General features: G+C 37.3%; 1 protein-coding gene across 2 annotated transcripts in view; it reads left to right on the forward strand.

Moving 5' to 3' along the window:
• ERC2 (ELKS/RAB6-interacting/CAST family member 2) overlaps positions 1–20,437 on the forward strand; it is a 990,200-nt gene that overhangs the window by 326,263 nt on the left and 643,500 nt on the right. For both annotated transcript variants that reach the window (XM_070776467.1, XM_070776466.1), the window contains one exon: positions 5,789–5,956. In XM_070776467.1, coding sequence (XP_070632568.1) covers positions 5,789–5,956 — 168 coding nt within the window. The remainder of the gene's footprint in view (positions 1–5,788; positions 5,957–20,437) is intronic.

Below are 20,437 nucleotides of genomic sequence, written 5' to 3' on the forward strand. Positions count from 1 at the left end.
AGACTAAGGGGCTCCAGGGAAAATCATTTATTTACCTATTTTAAGTCTTTGAGCCAAGATAAAGGTGAAAAAAACTAGCAGTGAGAATCTGTAACCATAGCTGGCTCTTAGGCAGATGTGCAGTGTGAGGTGATCCAAGAATTTTCAGTATATAATGTAGTTTAAAGGAGTCCGTGGTTGGTAGTGCCCAGGAATTGGCTGAGATAAATGTTCTGAAGGACCACATGTTCAACTAAGACCCCTCAGTATTTTTCTCCAGAGAAAGTTCCAAAACATGTGAGTAAAAAGTAAAAAAAATTTACAAAACCTTCAAGAAAGCAAGCCACTGTAAGCAAAAGCCAGTAGAAAGAATGAACAGCAGAACTAGAAGGGAAAGACTTCAGAAACTGAAATTTTAAGACAAACACTATGAAATAAGTATGTTTAGTATGTTAAATCGGAGAAGGGAATGGCACCCCACTCCAGTATTCTTGCCTGGAAAATCCCATGGGTGGAGGAGCCTGGTGGGCTGGAGTCCATGGGGTCACGAAGAATCGGACACGACTGAGCGACTTCACTTTGACTTTTCACTTTCATGCATTGGAGAAGGAAATGGCAACCCACTCCAGTGTTCTTGCGTGGAGAATCCCAGGGACGGGGGAGCCTGGTGGGTTGCCGTCTATGGGATCACACAGAGTCGGACATGACTGAAGCGACTTGGCAGTAGCAGTATATTAAATAAAAGAAGGAGTTGAAAATATGGCTAAAAGGCAAGAGGCTATAAAAATACCAAGGAAATTTAGAAAGAGGCAAATAAAATGACTTAGAAATGGAAAAATATAAAAATGGAAATTTTAAAGTTTGAGAAATATATTTAATTGCAGAGTGGTCATAGCAGAAGAGAAACTTAATAGACTAGAAAATAGGGCAGAAGAAATTAAATGAAACATAAAAAGATACAAAACATTAAAGATGCATAGAAGATAGAATAAGAAGATCTAGCACAAATCTAATCCAAATTCTTGAAGAAAGAGAGATGAAATAAGGACAGTTATTATTCAGAAGCCATATTTGAAGAGATAAAAGAGATAAAAGCTGAGAATTTTCACAGGTATCAGTCTACAAATTCAGAAGTCTTAAAATACCCAAAATAGGATAAATAAAATGAAATCTATTTGCATCAAAATAAAGACATAAAATCTTAGAGGCCAAGAAAAAGTCTTAACAGAACATTTGTCCAAAGGAGATATATGAATGTCTAATAAGTATGGAAAAAGATATTTGTTAACATCTTAGTCATTAGAGAAAGCAAAACCATAAGGAGATAACCACTATATACTCACTGGAATGATGACGAATGGAAAGACAGATGATAACAAATGCTGGTGAGGTTTTAAAGAAATTAGAACCCTTATATGTTTCTCCTGCTAAATCACTTCAGTCGTGTCCGACTCTCTGCGACCCCATAGACAGCAGCCCACCAGGCTCCCCCATCCCTGAGATTCTCCAGGCAAGAACACTGGAGTGGGTTGCCATTTCCTTCTCCAATAAAATTGTATAGTCAGTTTGGAAAGCAGGTAGAAATTCTTCAGAAAGCTAAACATAGTTACCATGTGACCTAGCAGTTTCACACCTGTGTTTATATCCAAGAGAAATGAAAGCATATGTCTCTACACACTTGTACATAAATGATCAAGCAGCATTATTAATAGTCAAAATGTGGAAACAATTTAGGTGTCCATTATCTGGTGAATGGATAGAAACAATCATGTATATTCATACAGTGAAATATTACTCAGCTATAAAGAGCAATGAAGTACTTATATATGCTACAAAATGGATGAAACTTGAAATGTTGTGTATGTTATGGAAGCCAGTGACAAAGTACGTATATTGAAGAGTGCATTTATATGAGATTCCCAGAAAAGGCCAGTCCATAATGTAGATTATTGGTTGCCTAGGGCTAGGTGTAGAGGATGAGGAATGAAGAGTGATTTTTCTACTTAAAGTTTCATATTAAGATCATGGAAATGTTCTAAAAATAAAAGTGTAATCAAATGTCATGCACATATATGGAATATTGCACCCAACAATTGTTGGATACATAATCTTTTTAAGCACATAGTATACAGAATGCTTCCCTGGTGGCTCAGACAGTAAAGCGTCTGCTTGCAATGCGGAGACCAGGGTTCAATCCCTGGGTTGGGAACATCCTCTGGAGAAGGAAATGGCAGCCCACTCCAGTACCCTTGCCTGGAAAATTCCATGGACGGAGGAGCCTGGTAGGCTACAGTCCATGGGGTTGCAAAGAATCAGATACAACTGAGTGACTTCACTTTTCACTTTCATACAGAATGCATTTATGATCACTGACTACATACTGTGCATAAAGCAAGATGCACCAAATTTCAAATGAATACTGTAGAACAGACCATGTTCTCTACTCACAAAGCAAGTAAGACATAAAAAAAAAAGAGATAACTAGGAAACATTTATGTATTTGGAGATTAAGAAACACATTTTTAAGTTATTCATGGTTCAAGGAATAATAATGGAGATTGGAAAATATTTAAGGCTGTACAATAATGTCAAGGTATATCAAACTACAGAGAGTGAGCTAAAGTGATACTGACAGGAAAATATATGCTCTTAAGTCTCATACATGGAAAGAAAAAAGTATGAAAATTAGTGAGATAATATTCCAACTTAAGCTTAGGAAAAGAAAATAGAATAAACCCAAGGAAAGTATGAAGAAGAAAATAATTTTAAAATTAGAGCCAAAACTAATCAAATAGAAAATTAAAATGTTGGATGATCAACAGAACCAAAATTGGCTCTTTGAAGAGGTTATTTAATGGGACATGCTTCTGCTGAGATTCATCATGTTGATATATGGCAAAACCAATACAATATTGTAAAGTTAAAAAAGAAAAAAGAAAAAAAATAATTAAAAATAAAAATATTAGGAATGAAAAAAAATAGTCATAGGTACCATAATATCAAATATAAATGAGTTTTATGAAAACTTCATGCCAACAGGGTGAAAATTTAGATGAAATGAAAGTCTTTTAATGAAAATAACTTAGCAAAATTGATTCACATAATTATAAACATGGATATTCCTATAATCATTAAAGATGGATGAAGTAAGGAATGGTCTTTGGAAAAAGAAAATACCAGCTCTGGATGATTTTTTGGGTGATTTTTAATGAACTTCAGTGAAAAAAAATTTGCAGTTTTACACAAATCATTTCAGAACACACTAAAAGAATGAACACTCCCTACTTTATTTGGAAGGCTAAATTGATGCTAAAACTTGATAAAGATAGCACAAGATAGGAAAATTACAAATCAGTCTTGCCCATAAATGTAGAAATGCTGACAAAATATTAGCAGGATGAATCCAGTAACATATAAAAATAATAATGCATCATGATGAAGTGGAGTTTTTCACAGTAATGCATGGAGAGAGTAATATTTTAAAAATACATTAATATAATTTATTATAATATATTAAAGGTGAAAATGTGATAAATCATGAGGTGCAGAAAAATGCTGGATAATATTAAGCATTCTTTAATGATTAAAAAAACAACTCTTCGCAGAGTTGTAGTAAAAGGGAACTTTCTAAAACTTGAATGCCTGTAAAAAGCTAAAGCAAGCATTGAGCTTAATGACAAAATATTGAAATTCTTCCCTTTAAGACCAGGGACAAGACAGAAGCCACAAATTCCACCAAGAATATCAGAAAAGTTCCTGTCTTTCTGCGTGACTGGCATAGACTTCTTCACAGCCAAGTGGTCACAGGGTGGTTGGACTTCTGTCCTTGTGGTTAGCTTCCAGTGAGAGGAAGCTAAAGCTGCTAGTTCTCCTAGAGGCTGGAACACGCATACCGACACTTGTTCTGCATTTTGCTAGCTGAAGCAAGTCACAGTCCAGTCCATGCTCAAGAGGAGGGTAAATAGACTCCTCCTTTAGTTTTGAAGAATGGCATATGTGTATAAGTAGGAAGAAATTGGTGGCAGTCATTTTTAGAGGACTTCTACCATAACTCCTAACAGACTGGCCAAAATGTAAAACTCCAATGACATATGATATTGGCAAAGACATGGAGTGATTGGCACATTTACACATTGCTTGTGACCATAGAAATTAATAAAGTCCTTTAGAAAACACTTTAATGTTATCTAGTGAATATGAAGATGTGCATACTCTGTGTTCCAGCTTTTTAACTCCTAGATTATTTTTTACAGTGTGTACCAGGTAGTATGTATTAGAATGTTCAGAATAGCATTTTTCATAATAGCAAAAAAAAAAAAAAAAAACCTGGAAATAAGCCCAAATGTCTGTTAACAGCACAGTAGACAAATACATTTTTCTGAAGTCTTACAATGGAATACTGTTCAGTTCAGTTCAGTTGCTCAGTCGTGTCTGACTCTTTGTGACCCCATGGACTGCAGCATGCCAGGCTTCCCTGTCCATCACTAACTCCCAGAGCTTACTCAAACTCACGTCCATCACGTCAGTGATGCCCTCCAACCATCTCATCCTCTGTCGTCCCCTTCTCCTCCCGCCTTCAATCTTTCCCAGCATCAGAGTCTTTTCAAATGAGTCAGTTCTTCGTATCAGATGGCCAAAGTATTGGAGTTTCAGCTTCAGCATCAGTCTTTCCAATGAATATTCAGGACTGATCTCCTTTAGGATGGACTGGTTGGATCTCTTTGCAGTCCAAGGGACTCTCAAGAGTATTCTCCAACACCACAGTTCAAAAGCATCAATTCTTTGGCACTCAGCTTTATAGTCCAACTCTCACATCCATACATGACTACTGGAAAAACCATAGCTTTGACTAGATGGACCTTTGTTGGTAAAGTAATGTCTCTGCTTTTTAGTATGCTGTCTATGTTGGTCATAGCTTTTCTTCCAAGGAGCAAGCTTGTACTTTAATGAAAATGAAAATGAACACATTGCACAAATAGGAACTTGATTTAATCTTGAAGATATTAGATTGAGTAGAAAAAAGAAAAAAGCTAAAAAAGAAAACGCAGTGCAAATAAAGTTAAAAATCATGCAAAATTAAATAGTGTAGAATTTACAGGTGCAGAAAAATAAGGTAAGATTGAAATACAAATAAGAAAAGGATGAACACAAAATTTAGGGTGGTGATTGTTTCCAGAGAGGGAAAGGAAATAGAAATGGGTTGGGAATTGGGTAATTCTAATGATCCTTCTAGTGAATTGAATAACAGATGTTTCTTGTATTATTTTTCTATTTTATGTATTTCTGATGTTCTTTTGTATCTTTTTAATATAGAATATAAGAAAAAAGATCCCTCAATGCTTGTTTTTGGGGGGTGAGGATTCTCTTCTGTTGAATGATGCTCTTGAATGATCATTTCCATTGTGGAGTATCAGAGAAGGTCTAGATTCTGTCTTGGGTAATTACCTTTCTTAGCTCCCTGTTGACCCTTCTGAGGACCATGGTCAATAAACCTTATTTTTTCTTGGATGAGTTGTGGGTTTGGCCAGGAAGCCTTCATTCCATTGTGAACCTTGGTTCTCAGTGGTGTGGAAGATAGAAAGCATCTTGTGGACCTTACCTTTCCTGTTTTCTATTGTCAGTCGCCTTTGAAGACCCTCCCTGGACTCCTAAGACTAAGTGACTCCCAAGGCTGTATTTTTAAGCTCATGGTCTGCCATGTTGGAGTAATGATGACTAGCTCTTGAAAATTTAAGAGAATTCAGTAGTCCTCAAATGTAAAGAGTAGGAGCTGTAGCATATAATTTTTTGTAATTTCATTGTTTTACAGATTGATCAGCTGAAGCAGGAGCTTTCAAAGAAAGAGTCAGAACTTCTTGCCTTACAAACAAAGCTTGAAACTCTCAGCAATCAGAATTCAGATTGCAAGCAACACATTGAAGTGCTTAAAGAGTCACTTACTGCCAAAGAACAGAGAGCTGCCATTCTTCAGACTGAGGTAAGGTACTGTTTCAGGAAAGTAGACATTGAATTGACAGCAAATATCCTACCCAAACAGCTTTCATTAGAAGACTCCCTTATCCAAATCCTTGGGGCCATATACATCTTGGATATCAGGTATCTTGGGGATTTTGGAAAGGTAAGATCTGTTGCATGAATCACAGATTGTCTAACACTCCCAGTGGGGTTGCAGCAATAGCCCATAAACAAATATATGAATATTTGTACAGAGAAAAAAAAATTTTTTACACTTAAGTAGAATAATTAAAGTATATATAAGAAACCTCCTATTGATTTGTGTTAGGTTGTGCCACCAAAGGAGTTTGCTTTTCTTTTCTTTTTTTCATTTTTTGGAGATTTTATTTTTTTGGATGTTGGAACCACAGATAATGATTGAACCTGAAATTGTTTCATTTCATCAAAAATCATAAAAGCATGAGAATGTCATCTACCTTCCTGTTACTGTGTGTCTGTGTAGGCTTCACTCCTGGTACCCTTATGTTTCTTACTTCCTAAAGAGTGTCCTCAAATTTCAAGATTATTTTACCATTTGAAGAAAGTTGATATTGTTTCAACTTATTCATACAGTTTCTTAAATGAAATGTGATTTTTATTTCTTATTCATACTTAGAAGAAAAAAAAAAAAAACCTAAATAACTTGTTGCTATCCTACTTTCTTGCTTCTTCTCCTTGAATTATATCTTGGGTCTGCTAAGAAATGCAGAACACAAACTAGTTATTATATAAATAAAACAGTTACTAGAAAATAAATTATTACATGGAGTCAATAGCAAAGAAAACAGTGAATCTCCCTCATTTTTGTGTCGAGGCACTGTTTTACATGGATTACTTTAGAAGGCTTTACTTGAGTTACATGTTGTTTCTTGTGCTCTTGAAGCCGTGTCTTTGCATGTGTTTGGGGTCTCTGGGGAAGTTTGGATTTTCTGTAGGAGTTACTGGGGCCATGGAGTAGATCTGTGCCCTCAGCCAAGGTGCAGGAAAATGCAGAGGAGAAAGGAAACAGGCTCCAGGTTGGACAGGTCTTGGCCTGGACCTGATCGGTCTATGCACTTCATTGGTTAATAGGCAGTTAATTGGTAGCTTCAAGCCAACACTGTCATTTTGGCCTCAATGATGTAGATATTTTACATTTAAGAAATATCATTTTTAGTTGTGTATAGTTCTACTGTGAATGTAGCAGCTTGGATATTTAAATTTTTAAGGCATAAATGTGAACTATGCCTTAATTGAAGGTTGACTTGTATAATATTTGAGGAAACGGCAGTGAATAGCAGTGATCCTAGAACTGTGCTAATACTATACTGTATTAGTATATATTATTACTATATAGTGTAATGACACTCCAGTACTTTTGCCTGGAAAATCCCATGGACGGAGGAGCCTGGTAGGCTGCAGTCCATGAGGTCGCTAGAGTCGGACACGACTGAGAGACTTCACTTTCACTTTTCACCTTCATGCACTGGAGAAGGAAACGGCAACCCACTCCAGTGTTCTTGCCTGGAGAATCTCAGGGACGGGGAAGTCTGGTGGACTGCCGTCTCTGTGGTCGCACAGAGTCAGACACGACTGAAGTGATTTAGCAGTAGCAATGCTATAAAACTGTGCTGTCTAATACTATAGTCACCAGGCACATGGGTCTATTCAAATCTAGATTAATTAAAGTGCAGTTAAATTTAGACGTTAGCTTCTCAGTCACACTAGCCACTGTTCATGTATTTAATAGTCATATGTAGTTAGAGACTAGTGTATGGGACAACACAGCTATATATAGAACATTTCCATGTAGTACTTGTCTGTCGGCTTATTGGGACAAATCCTGCTCTCTGCCTGATTTTGTAAAGTTTTATTAGAACACAACCATACTCTTTCATCTATGTGCTGTCTTTGGTTGCTTTTGTGTTGAAAATATTTACTCTCTGGTCCTTTACAGAAAAAGTTTGCCATGTATGGCGTGTGATTTCTTGGTGAGAGGATTGATTGGGAATTTGCATGCCTGGTTTGTCTTTTCTCTAACAGTCTTACTCTGAACAGGGTCAGATTTGCTAACCTCCTTTCTATGAGCACAAGCTTTTCTTTAAAGTGGACATTCACACAGCAACAGGCTGTATCACAGTTGTCTTACATTGACAGTAATACTGTCACTACTAATAAAGTTACTGTAATTGTGTTGCTGTGTAGAAGGAAACTTAAGATGCAAGGCAGTCTGTTGAGATATGGCCCAGGCTTCTTGATAGTTCCCCTGCAGAAGGAAAGAATGAGAAAAGTCAGCTTAGAAAAGCTTACTATCTTCCTTTCACGGCCTTGTATTGATGAGTGCTCTATTCCCCAGCCTCTCTTCCTTTTCTTATTCTGTCCCCTTGTATTTTGCATCTCTCGAATTAATGTAGTTCAAATTAGACCTATATATATTTCATGAAAAAGACAGTGGCGACATTATATAGATAGCTTTCATCCCACATTCAATAATTAAAATGACCCAATAAAGAGACGGCACTTTAAAGTAGAAAAAATTATTCTCCATGTGTAGAGAAAGTGAGATGATTTTCTGGTTTTCTGCTTTGAAGTTGGGAGTGTGAGATTAATGATTTTATCAGCTGGAAACATACAAGGAATTTTCTTTTGCCTTTTTTCTTCTTTTAAAATCTTCGTAAATGGAAATGGAAAGAGTTATCTAATGATATCCATCTCTTAGAGGAAGCAATTTAGGTTGAAATTAGCTCTAATTGTTGGATCATAGGCAAAGGATTTTTGGCAGCCCAGTAAAATACATTAAAGTGATTTTCCTGCTTCTTGGCAAAACAGAGGAAAATAAGAGTCTCCCTACCTAATGTGGGTTAGTGGGTGAGTATTCAGTAGGTGAGATGTTTCCTTGTGCCCTACAAGGAAAGAACTGAGTTTACATTCTTATGAAAGGTATGGTTTCATCCTTGGAAGAGGTTATAAGTGATAGCTCCTTCCAGGTAGATTCCTAAGTCTTTACTGAATGCTCTTGCCAAAATAGAAGATGACTTTCTCTAGAATGGGAAGAGGCCTTCCGGCATCTCTGGAAAACCTTTGCCATTAGCTGTTTTTGGCTTCTCTTTTAGAATATGGTGAAAGTGACAGATGTTACTGACTCAACAGTTCATCTCCATAAGGAAGCCTCTTACCACCATGCAATTTGCATTTGGGAGGTGGTAGGTTGAAGGGTGGGACAAGGGGGGAGGCAAGTTGTCTGGGTTTGTGGCTATGTGGCTTGGCTCCTGGATAGATTTGTTTTAACTTGTACAGATGCCCAGATGCTCTTTGACATGTGTGCAGTAAATCAATGGAATAATAATTACACACATACACACACACACACAGAGATACCACATAGCTCTTAACATAGTATTTTACTTTTTAAAATAGCTTCAAAGAACCCTAACGCCAAGTATCTTATTTATGCATTAATTTCATGTGCATAGAGATAATAGTAAATTGACTTTAGTGCCTTGACTTTTATGAATTTCAATGAATAATTGCCAACATATCCAGAAATTACAAAGAAGAAAGGCCTAGCTATCATTGTATCATCTGAAGTAAAATGTGATATGAAAAAGCAGCATTTAGAAGTGGGAGATGTGTGCACATGCCTTAATCTCCCCATTTAATCACTGTGACGTAAACAAGACTTAAATTTCTGAGCCTCCACATCTTGACTGTAAAACAGCAGCGTTGTGCCAGCTTTTTGTGTCCATGTGAGAAATGTTTAGATTCTTCTAAAGGGTTTTAACTATCAGTTGTGTTGACTATCATCATTGCTGTGATTTTTATCACTATTGTATGTCAGAATATTTGGAAAACACTCCACCTCACTTCTCCTCTTACCATCCATTCTGTGTGTTCTACCTTTGTGGGTCTCCTTTGAATTTTTGGTATCTGCTTTTACTGAGTTCAGACTTTTATATTTCAATTGAGTCACTTTTTTATGTCTTAGAATGATGCAGAGAAATTAAAATACTACGAAAATGCCACCTATTTTGTTCTGGCTTCAAATTAAAAGGTGTCTGTGTGTTTTCTTGCAAGTACACTTTGCCCCAGCCCAGCATGATTCCCAAACTGCCAAGCATGATATCTCTTCTGTATGTTTTCTGGAAGATACGTTATATGATAGTGGAATATGATGGTTGCTTTTATATTCATTTCTGTTCAAAGTAGTTAGGGAAACCTTCTACTGGTCTAAAAGAAAACACTTGACAACCTGTTAATTAAAAAATGTATGGGTTTAGTGTTGAGAAGGTGAGAGGCAATACATGCAGGTTAGGTTAGTGGCAGCTCCTTGGCAATGATCCATAACATTTTTGATTTTGGTTTTTAAATGTCATCAATATAAGAAAATGTTGTGCAGTCTTTTGGTTCACTCCTCAGAAAATTAACCTCAGCACATCCATACTTATATTCACATGCCATAACATATATACTTTCAGGTACTTTACATATACTCTGAAGCATTTCCAAGAGTTTCACATTAAAGATCCCTGCCCTATGGATTTCATGAATTTTTCATTCAACATATATATTTTGAATGACTACTATGTGCCACATTTGGTTGCTGCCTTTATTGAGTCAACATATAGTGGGTATATGGATATATGAAGGCAATGGCACCCCACTCCAGTATTCTTGCCTGGAAAATCCCATGGACAGAGGAGCCTGGTAGTCTGCAGTCCACGGGGTCGCTAAGAGTCAGACACGACTGAGCGACTTCACTTTTACTTTTCACTTTGCTGCATTGGAGAAGGAAATGGCAACCCACTCCAGTGTTCTTGCCCGGAGAATCCTGGGGATGGGGGAACCTGGTGGGCTGCCGTCTATGGGGTCGCACAGAGTCGGACACGACTGAAGTGACTTAGCAGCATGGATATATGATAAAGAGCTGATCAGAATACCTTGAATACTCACTGAATCCATTATCACTGGTTGGTAATAATCCCCCACAAAATCTTAATTGGACTTCATCTCTCTTTGCTTCTTTAAAAGCAGACAAAAGGAAACAAAGAAGCTAGAATTAAATGTTTAGCTCCTTTGACAACTGAAGTATGCAAGCTATATGAAAATATCCATTTATATCTCTTGTAATTTAAAGCTAACATTGCTAAGGGTTCCCTCCTGGTTCAGTGGTAAGGAATTCGCCTGCCAGTGCAGGAGACGTTACTTTGATCCTTGGGTCAGGAAGATCCCCTGGGGAAGGGAATAGCTACCCACTCCAGTATTCCTAAGGTGATTACACTGTTAATGTTAAGATTTTATGTTTTGATTTAAACTGATCCTCTGGTTCTCCTTGAGAAAAGGAATTATATTTATAGACTTACAGATTATTTCAGGAGTTACTGCATCTACTTAGAAATGCTTCAGTCAGCTATACTTTAGATAGACCCTCCCCTAAACTTGTCTGAAAAAGCAGCATATTATTTGATAATATTTTATTAAGCATCTGTCATGCACAAGGTGCTGGATAATGTGGGATCCATAATCTTAGAGGATTTAGTAATTTAATTGCATTGCTCGAATGTCTCCTAAGTACAAGACGTGACTGCTCTGTTGACTTTCAAAAACTGTGGCTGTTTTCCACGCAATATGTTATTTTAAACTTGACTTACAGCTTGTGAATTTGGTATTGTTGTCCCCCTTTCTTAAGACTAGGAAATAGAGGTTCAGAGAGAATATGTATCTTGCTCAAGGTCACAGAACAGTGAGTGACAGACTTGGGTTCTCAAGTTCTAAAACTCTTAACTAGAAATCTAGCACTTTTCAAGCGTCCCAGTGGACCAAGGGTTTTCTTTGTGTTAAGTAAGTGATGTACATTATCTCATTTAATATTCATGGTAAAGGTTATGCCAGATTTTATAATTCTGTATTGAACAGGGAGGTTCACTAGGGATTCAAGAATGCTCACTAGATACAACCCTGTACTGTCTATGAATAGGGATAAGAATGAATAACTCTGAGATCATAAATTCTTACAGTAACATTGTGGCTATAGCAGTAGTACTGTGGGCATATTAATGTGGGATATTGTTGGGAGGATACCATTTTATGAAGTCTAGAATTCCAGTATATTAAGAAGAATTTTTTGTATATTATTTAATTTTTATTTCTTTAAAAATGTTTAGGATTGTGTATATATGTACATATTCATACATGCATTCACCCTTTGTAGGAAAAAAAAAAGGAATGGACAACAGTATCTTACTGTGTTTTATTTTTGTTAGAGTCTCACATGATCTTTAAATGGTCTATGACACACTTACTGTACATATGTAGTATAAAAATTAAATGCATTCTTAAGAGAAATGGTGATGATAATTTCTTCAGGGAGATTGTGCAAGGTACTGGTGGAGGAGGAGGTGCTTTTTAAGCCCATGGCAGCGTTTTTTGTTCCTCTGAGTCATGGATGATTCAGTGTGATAACACAACTAGTGGAGCTGTCAGTTTTCATGATGAATCATAAAACCAAGCTTTTGACTATGAAAATGTCATTTTATGGAGACAAGACACATTTTATGAGTCCTTGCTTCTGGGTTTGTTTCTCATTGAAATGGGTCCTCCCCCCCCACTTCAAGGTGAGGCCAAGACTCCTGGGTATAAAGGTCACCCTGACAAGGAGTTGGGAATGCTTTATGGTGTCCAGGGGCTGTGGGACAAGATGCACTCCCAAAGGGCTTTGCAAACTGTTCATATGCTTGAGGAACTACTCCTTCTACTAAACTCACACATGTTGACCAAAGGAGTTTTTTAAATGACTGTATTTTCCACAATACATAAGATGGGATTTACAAGGAATGCTCCTTTACTTTAAAAAAATAATTGCAGTTTTTCTTTTTACCTCTTGCCGCTGTTGACTGGCAATCAGTACAGTCCTTTCTAATCACTTTAGTCCAGCCTTCAAAGGATAATATTAGAATTGTCCTTTTTGAGATAGACTTTTGTTTAATGCCCTTCATAATCACAGCATTTAAAAGTGAATTGTTTTTTTCAAAAAGTTAGTAGCAAATGACGGAACCAACTTTTAAGACTGTCAAAACACCCTAGTGCCAAATCAGGGTGCATTGTATCACTTTTAAGAGTTGCAAGGAATGTCTTTAAAATTAATAAATGAAGGAGGTTGGTGAAAAAATATACAAAACAAAATCCTGGTGTCACTTGAATTTTTCATTCTAATCCTGTCATTGGCTTCACATTTTAAAATGTTTTTGTTTGACCAGGAAAGGCATCATTTGAAATTTTTATTGATAACACTCTTAACTTCAAGAAAAAGACATAAACCTGCAAAGTTGTAACTATCATGGTGGCCACAATTGGGAGGTCTGCAAAATAGTTTATTACCAGTAGGAAAAAAATCTTGGGAACCACAGTCATTATAGGGGTCACCACCTTGCTACGTGCATTTTATTTTTTTTCCCCTTTTCATTTTGAGGGTATGTATGATGCCAGTGCCAAACTACACACATTCCCCTCCCCTAATGTCTGTGGGCTTTGTTTTGATTCTCTCTTTATTAATGATGTGAAAACTTTGGGGTCACACAAAAATGAGCCAGGGTCAGCCTTTGGGGGCCCCAGAATGCTGAAAATGTCCTGGTATCTAGCTAGTGAAGACATTGTTTAAAGGAGCTAGGTTTCACTTGAGATTTTTAGCTGTTCTGCAGATTTTAGACACCCAGGTAAACTTTGCAAGTCAGCCTCATAATCTTGCTTTCTTAAGGTGAAATACGAAAGACTTGTGGTGGAGGAATGAAAATGTGTCCTGGTTGTTTGCAGTTCTGTGACTTTTTTTGAGGGGTCCTGTTAAAGGATGGTACAGGTAGCTACAAACATTATTTTATTCCATAGGTCCAGAGCCCAATGCTTTTGTTGTCATTGTTCAGGCTTTCAGAAAATGCCATATTTAACACTTTGTTAGTATAAAATTGCTTTTGACTTCTTAAACACAGGTGTTCAGTTTGAATCTTAATCAACTGTGAAATAGGTAGATGTCTAAAAGGAAATTCTATAAATTGTGAACATGACTCTGTTAGCACACTAAATGGATTAGGAAAATTCATTGTCTGCCATGTAACTGAACACCAGTGTGATGCGTGGACAAGAATTAGTCTTGAAAAGCCAATAAAATGGAGGAAAAAAGCAGAGCCTAGGAGAGGTTGATTGTGTGGGTTCCCCCCACCACAAGTGAATGCTGGTGCAGAAGAACTTGGACATCAGAATGGCTATTTAGAGGACGGCCAAGAAGGAATACATATGAGCAGACAACACAGAATTTATAGAGTAAAACCACAAACACCTTATTTTCCATTGTACTAAAATAATGATATTTTACAGTACCATTTTATATGTAATTCTGCTTTCAATTTTATATTGTTACTGCAGCTCAAATCTCATTATAAATGTTCCAACAAAAATCCCTTTTTAATCAAAAACTTTCCAATCCTTAGCCCATTGTCAACTTACTTTGAACAACGTATTTTTCTAGTGAAACAAAGGAATTTGGTCCTTCTATCTGAGCTCATTGGGATGTTATTTGAACTGTGTGGCTCAACATGTAATTAAGATAATTGATTCATTTTAATTTCTGTATTACATCCCCTCATAATCTATATCCATTTTTGGCGGGGGGGGTATAGAGATATGGCGTAAGAGCCCCTTATATTCTTTGAAAGAAAAGCAATAGATCAGTAGTGCTTTTTATTTCTGTTTTACAAAAGATGTCTATACTATATTAAGCTGCAACTTAAAGTGACAATATACAATTAGTTAATCATCTGTGAGACAGTACATGTCCATAGTAAGTGTTACCTACTGGTGAATGTTTTGCAGGAAAAAAAGAATATATTTATGTCATGTCTGTGGGAAGCTGAAAATTGCCGCTTTAGAAAAGGAGATGACAGAATTTAGGAGGAGGAAAATCCAACCAAACTCTCACTGACCTCCAAGCTCACTTTCTTTCTTTCTTTTTTTTTTTGGTATGAATTTTATGGAAAACAGAATTTATTAAGTACTTCCATTTATTTTTTTTCCTTTTGGGATCACCATTTGGAAATAACCAGCGTACATTGTGATTAAGTTCTCCCTGACACTGGACCCACATTTGTAACACTTGCCTCCATTCCTCTGGAAAAAGGATAACATTTGCTGTGGTTGGGCTTCTTTATGTGTGTATTTACATATCAAACCAAAATGTAAAGAGTGAAGTTAAATTGCAGGGCTTCTGCAAGAATCTTTTACCCATTCTCATATGAACTTTATTCTTTTTAAATTAAATACAGATATTTATTCTATACAGACATATATTTCACCCTTCTTGCTTTATTTTTTTTTAAAGGGGGAGAATACAACTTGAGGTAATAAGTTGTGTAGGGGAGGATCATTTTAACTCTAGAAATTTGTTTTTATGGCCAGCATTTCTTTCTTGAAGTTTGTGGAATTTATTTTCTTGCATTTATTTTTTATATTATTTAAAATTTTCAGTGTAAGTAATTTATCAAATCCTTATTAATAGAATAATATTCGGCCTCTAAAATACTACTTGGCAGTTGGTAATTTGAAACTGGACAGATCATAAGTTCTGTTATTAAGATCTTGTGAAATGTGAAGGGAATAAGAAGACCCAGCTCCTCATTTACTGAGTGTGACTGCTTAGCTAGTGCCAGCAAAGCTGGGTGTCAGAGGGTTGGTTCTCCATAGCTATGACCACCTTTGGCAACTCTTGTGAGAACAGTTGAGGAAAAAGGGAAATGAGTGACTAGGAGAATTGCTTGGGACTGCCATGCGTTGGAGAAGGAAATGGCAACCCACTCCAGTGTTCTTGCCTGGAGAATCCCAGGGATGAGGGAGCCTGGTGGGCTGCCGTCTGTGGGGTCGCACAGAGTCGGACACGAGTGAAGCGACTTAGCAGCAGCAGCAGCAGCAGCCAGAGATGTAGACATTAGTATTTGTCAACTCTTCAACCTCACTCCCATCCAAAGTTGAAAAATACATTTATGGAAAGATGTACATGAGTTTTAAAGATTTAATTTGGAAAAATTTAGTCATATTTGTTTTTTTGCTGTGTGTATGTGTGTGTGTTGTGTGTATGTATTAGAAGAAACAGAACACTAAGATATGGAAGCTAGATAAATAGCATCATTTTAGCAACCTTCTTTGTTGGATCTCCTTTAGATTAAATAAGCCTACTAAATTAAATGCCTTCTGTGGATTAGGTGTTGTGCTAAATGCCAGGAATACAAAAATGAACAAGAGATAAATGTTGTTGGCATTACCACTCATAATATGATTATTGAGAAATATTTAAGTTTTTTTTCATACTTCTTTTTGTCCCTGAATATCCACTAGGGTTTACTATTGGAAAATTCAATCCAGTGAACTGTTAGTTGCTTATCAGAGCAATCCATAAAGACTTTGGGCATGTAACAGGGTCTCTGAGTAAGACCATGGAAGTAACTAACCAGAAGGAAAACTTGTCTCTATGCTCAGAGCCTTTTTCATTTATAGATCTTTAAATTTTTAAGTGTCACTTTCTTGGACAAAGTTTATAATATAGATTGTATAGTACACAAAAATACAATCTTATTCCTCAGAGACATTGTGGCCTAGCTGGGGTTTTCATTACTGTGCTGCATGCACTTAAGTATTTATTTTAACCTTTTGTTAACCTAATATTTATAAAGAAGGAAAACATCGTCACAACATAAATTTCTTGAAGAAAGGGATCTTTTGACTTACTCTCTGAAGTATCTGAGCTCTGAGAGTAGTGCCTGGCACAATGTAGGAACTGCAAAAATATTTGTTGAATCTATTATTGATCTTTGGCATCACTGGAAGTGTAGTGGGAGGATTAGATGAGATATTGCATCATGGTAACAACGGAGAAGGCAATGGCACCCCACTCCAGTACTCTTGCCTGGAAAACCCCATGGACAGAAGAGCCTGGTAGGCTGCAGTCCATGGGGTTGTTCAGAGTCGGATACGACTGAGCGACTTCACTTTCACTTTTCACTTTCATGCATAGGAGAAGGAAATGGCAATTCACTCCAGTGTTCTTGCCTGGAGAATCCCAGGGACAGGGGAGCCTGGTGGGCTGCTTGTCTATGGGGTCGCACAGAGTCGGACACGACTGAAGCGACTTAGCAGCAGCAGCAGCAATGGAAATATTCCTTTTTAGGTGATGCTTTAATATTAGTATTATGAGAAAACATGAATTAACTCTTCTGTAACTTTGTTATGGGGAAAATATTGCTAACTATGAATCAAGATCTGATAGTAGCAAAAATATGTAAGATTGATAAACTTAATGACATGAAATAAAGAATTTGTGCCTGGCAAAAATTATCGTAGAGTAAAAGGCAAGTAACAACTTGGGCAATATACTTGCTAGTTATGCTGCAAAAAGAGGGTTTTTATCTCTAATAAACTTCTTAAAAACAACCCTAGGGACCAATGACCTATAGAACCAAAGGGTAACAATATATAGATAGAATAATGGTCATAATATTGTAGGTTATACATAGAAAAATAAATGTGAGTCGTCCTTAATTTATGATGCCCAACCTGATACATAAGAGAAATGCATATTAAAACTACATTGAAAAATGATTGCTCATTTGTTAGATTAGCAAAAATTGCAAGATTTGAAACATATGCTACTTATTGGTGGGGAAAAACTAGCCCCACAATACCACTGCTGTTAGGAATGCAAAATGGTACATCCCCTTTCAGAGAGGAATTTGCCAACATCTAGCAATTCACACAAGTTTGCCTTTGACTCTGAAATCCAAATTCTAGGAGTAGATTCCAAAGATAAACTGACAAAAATACAAAACAGCCAAGATTTTTCATTACAATATCATCTGTAATAGTAAAAGACCAGAAACAGCCAACATGTCTGTCAGAATGGGACTTACTGAGTAAATCACTGTGATCCACACAAATGGATTACTATGTAGCTGTGTAAAAGATGAAGAATATCTCTATATATTGATATGGAGTGACCTGTAGGATATATAGTGAGGTGGGGGGAAAAAAAAAGATTGGTGATAAGTGTATAAAACTGCCGTTTACCTAAGAGATTGAAGAAATGCACATGTATGTATAAATGTATGTATGAATATATATATTTGTTTAGATTTTAAAGAAAATGGTGGACAAACTATAATACTGAAAACCAAATTTGAGGGGTTTTGTTAATTGAATGAGTGAACATGGAGAGAATTTAGACTTCTTTGAATATAGTTTGTTTTGTAGGTTTTACTTTGAAACTGTGTATTTTATAATAATTAAAAAGCAAAATTAAATCCAAAAAGGCAATTTCTGAAAAGTCAAAGGAAAATGAAACAAATGAACCTATCTACTAATGTGAGTGGTGTTATCCCCACACTGCTGCTGCTGCTAAGTCCCTTCAGTTGTGTCCGACTCTGTGCTACCCCATAGACAGCAGCCCACCAGGCTCCTCTGTCCCTGAGATTCTCCAGGTAAAAATACTGAAGTGGGTTGCCATTTCCTTCTCCAATGCATGAAAGTGAAAAGTGAAAGTGAAGTCACTCAGTCGTTCCCAACTCTTAGCGACCCCATGGACTGCAGCCTACCAGACTCCTCAGTCCATGAGATTTTCCAGGCAAGAGTACTGGAGTGGGGTGCCATTGCCTTCTCCATATCCCCACACAGTGAGGATCTATTCCAGGTGACTATAAAATACAGTATTTGGAGTAACATCTCTAGTGAAATACTGTATGCTGCTGCTGCTGCTGCCGCTAAGTCGCTTCAGTCGTGTCCGACTCTGTGCGACCCCGTAGACGGAAGCCCACCAGGCCCCGCCGTCCCTGGGATTCTCCAGGCAAGAACACTGGAGTGGGTTGCCATTTCCTTCTCCAACGCATGAAAATTAAAAGTGAAAGTGAAGTCGCTCAGTCATGTCCGATTCTTAGCAACCCCATGGACTGCAGCCTACCAGGCTCCTCCATCCATGGGATTTTCCAGGCAAGAGTACTGGAGTAGGTTGCCATTGCCTTCTCCGAAATACTGTATAGTCCCAGACAAAAAAACTACATGAATCTTAAACTTTTTTCAGTGATTATATTATTAGTTGTAGTGGATATTATTTATTATAGGAAGTAATTTATTCTAAGACAAGTGTGTGCAAAGAATGGGGTAAAACAAATGAGTGTTTTTGTTGGCAGCATTAAGAGCAGGGATTTTCAGAACTTGGGAAGAAGATACAGATGTGAGATTGAAAAGTTAAGTAAAAATACTGTAGTCCTGTGATGTGTGTTTTAAAAAATCTAAATCAATATATCAATATTTATGTAACTTATCTTTATCCTAGCTGTGACCCTGCAAAGTCCTAGAAATAAGGATCCATCTCTGGTAGTGATAGCCTTTCTAAGCATCATATTCGCTGTTTTCCCACTAAAGGCTTCTGTGGAAATGGATAAGTCTGTGCCTGGTTCAGGAAATGGTGAAATCTTGTCATTTCAGAAAGTAGTGAAAAAAACAAAAGTTAGTCGCTCAGTCATGTCCGACTCTTCGTGACTCCAGGGACCCTAGCCCACCAGGCTCCTCGGTCCATGGATTTTCCAGGCAAGAATGCTGGAGTGGGTTGCCATTCCCTTCTCCAGGGAATCTTCCTGACCCAGGGTCTCCTGCATTGCAGGCAGATTCTTTACCACTGAGCTGCCAGGGAAGAGTTAGGACAGTAGGGAAGCTCTCAAAGATTTATCAGTTCAGTTCATTTACTCAGTTCTATCCGACTCTTTGTGACCCCATGGACTGCAGCACGCCAGGCCTCCCTGTCCATCATCAACTCCCAGAGTTTATTCAAACTCATGTCCCTTGAGTCTGTGATGCCATCCAACCATCTCATCCTCTTCGCATAAGGTGGCCAAAGTATTGGAGTTTCAGCTTCAGCATCAGTCCTTCAAATGAATATTCAGGGCTGATTTCCTTCAGGATGGACTGGTTGGATCTCCTTGCAATCCAAAGGACTCTCAAGAGTCTTCTCCAGCACCACAGTTCAAAAGCATCAATTCTTTGGCGCTCAGCTTTCTTTATAGTCCAACTCTCACATCCATACATGACTACTGGAAAAACCATAGCTTTGACTAGACAGACCTTTGTTGACCAAGTAATGTCTCCGCTCTTTAATATGATGTCTAGGTTAGTCATAACTTTTCTTCCAAGGAGCAAGCATCTTTTAATTTTATGGCTGTAGTCACCATCTGCAGTGATTTTGGAGCCTCAGAAAATGAAGTCTGTCACTGTTTCCACTGTTTCCCCATCTATTTGCCATGAAGTAATGGGACCAGATGCCATGATCTTAGTTTTCTGAATGTTGAATTTTAAGCCAACTTTTTCACTCTCCTCTTTCACTTTCATCAAGAGGCTCTTTAGTCTTTCTTCACTTTCTGCCATAAGGGTGGTGTCATCTGCATATCTAAGGTTATTGATATTT

The sequence above is a fragment of the Bos indicus genome, chromosome 22 (genome assembly GCF_029378745.1).
Source record: "Bos indicus isolate NIAB-ARS_2022 breed Sahiwal x Tharparkar chromosome 22, NIAB-ARS_B.indTharparkar_mat_pri_1.0, whole genome shotgun sequence".
Taxonomy (NCBI): Eukaryota; Metazoa; Chordata; class Mammalia; order Artiodactyla; family Bovidae; genus Bos; species Bos indicus.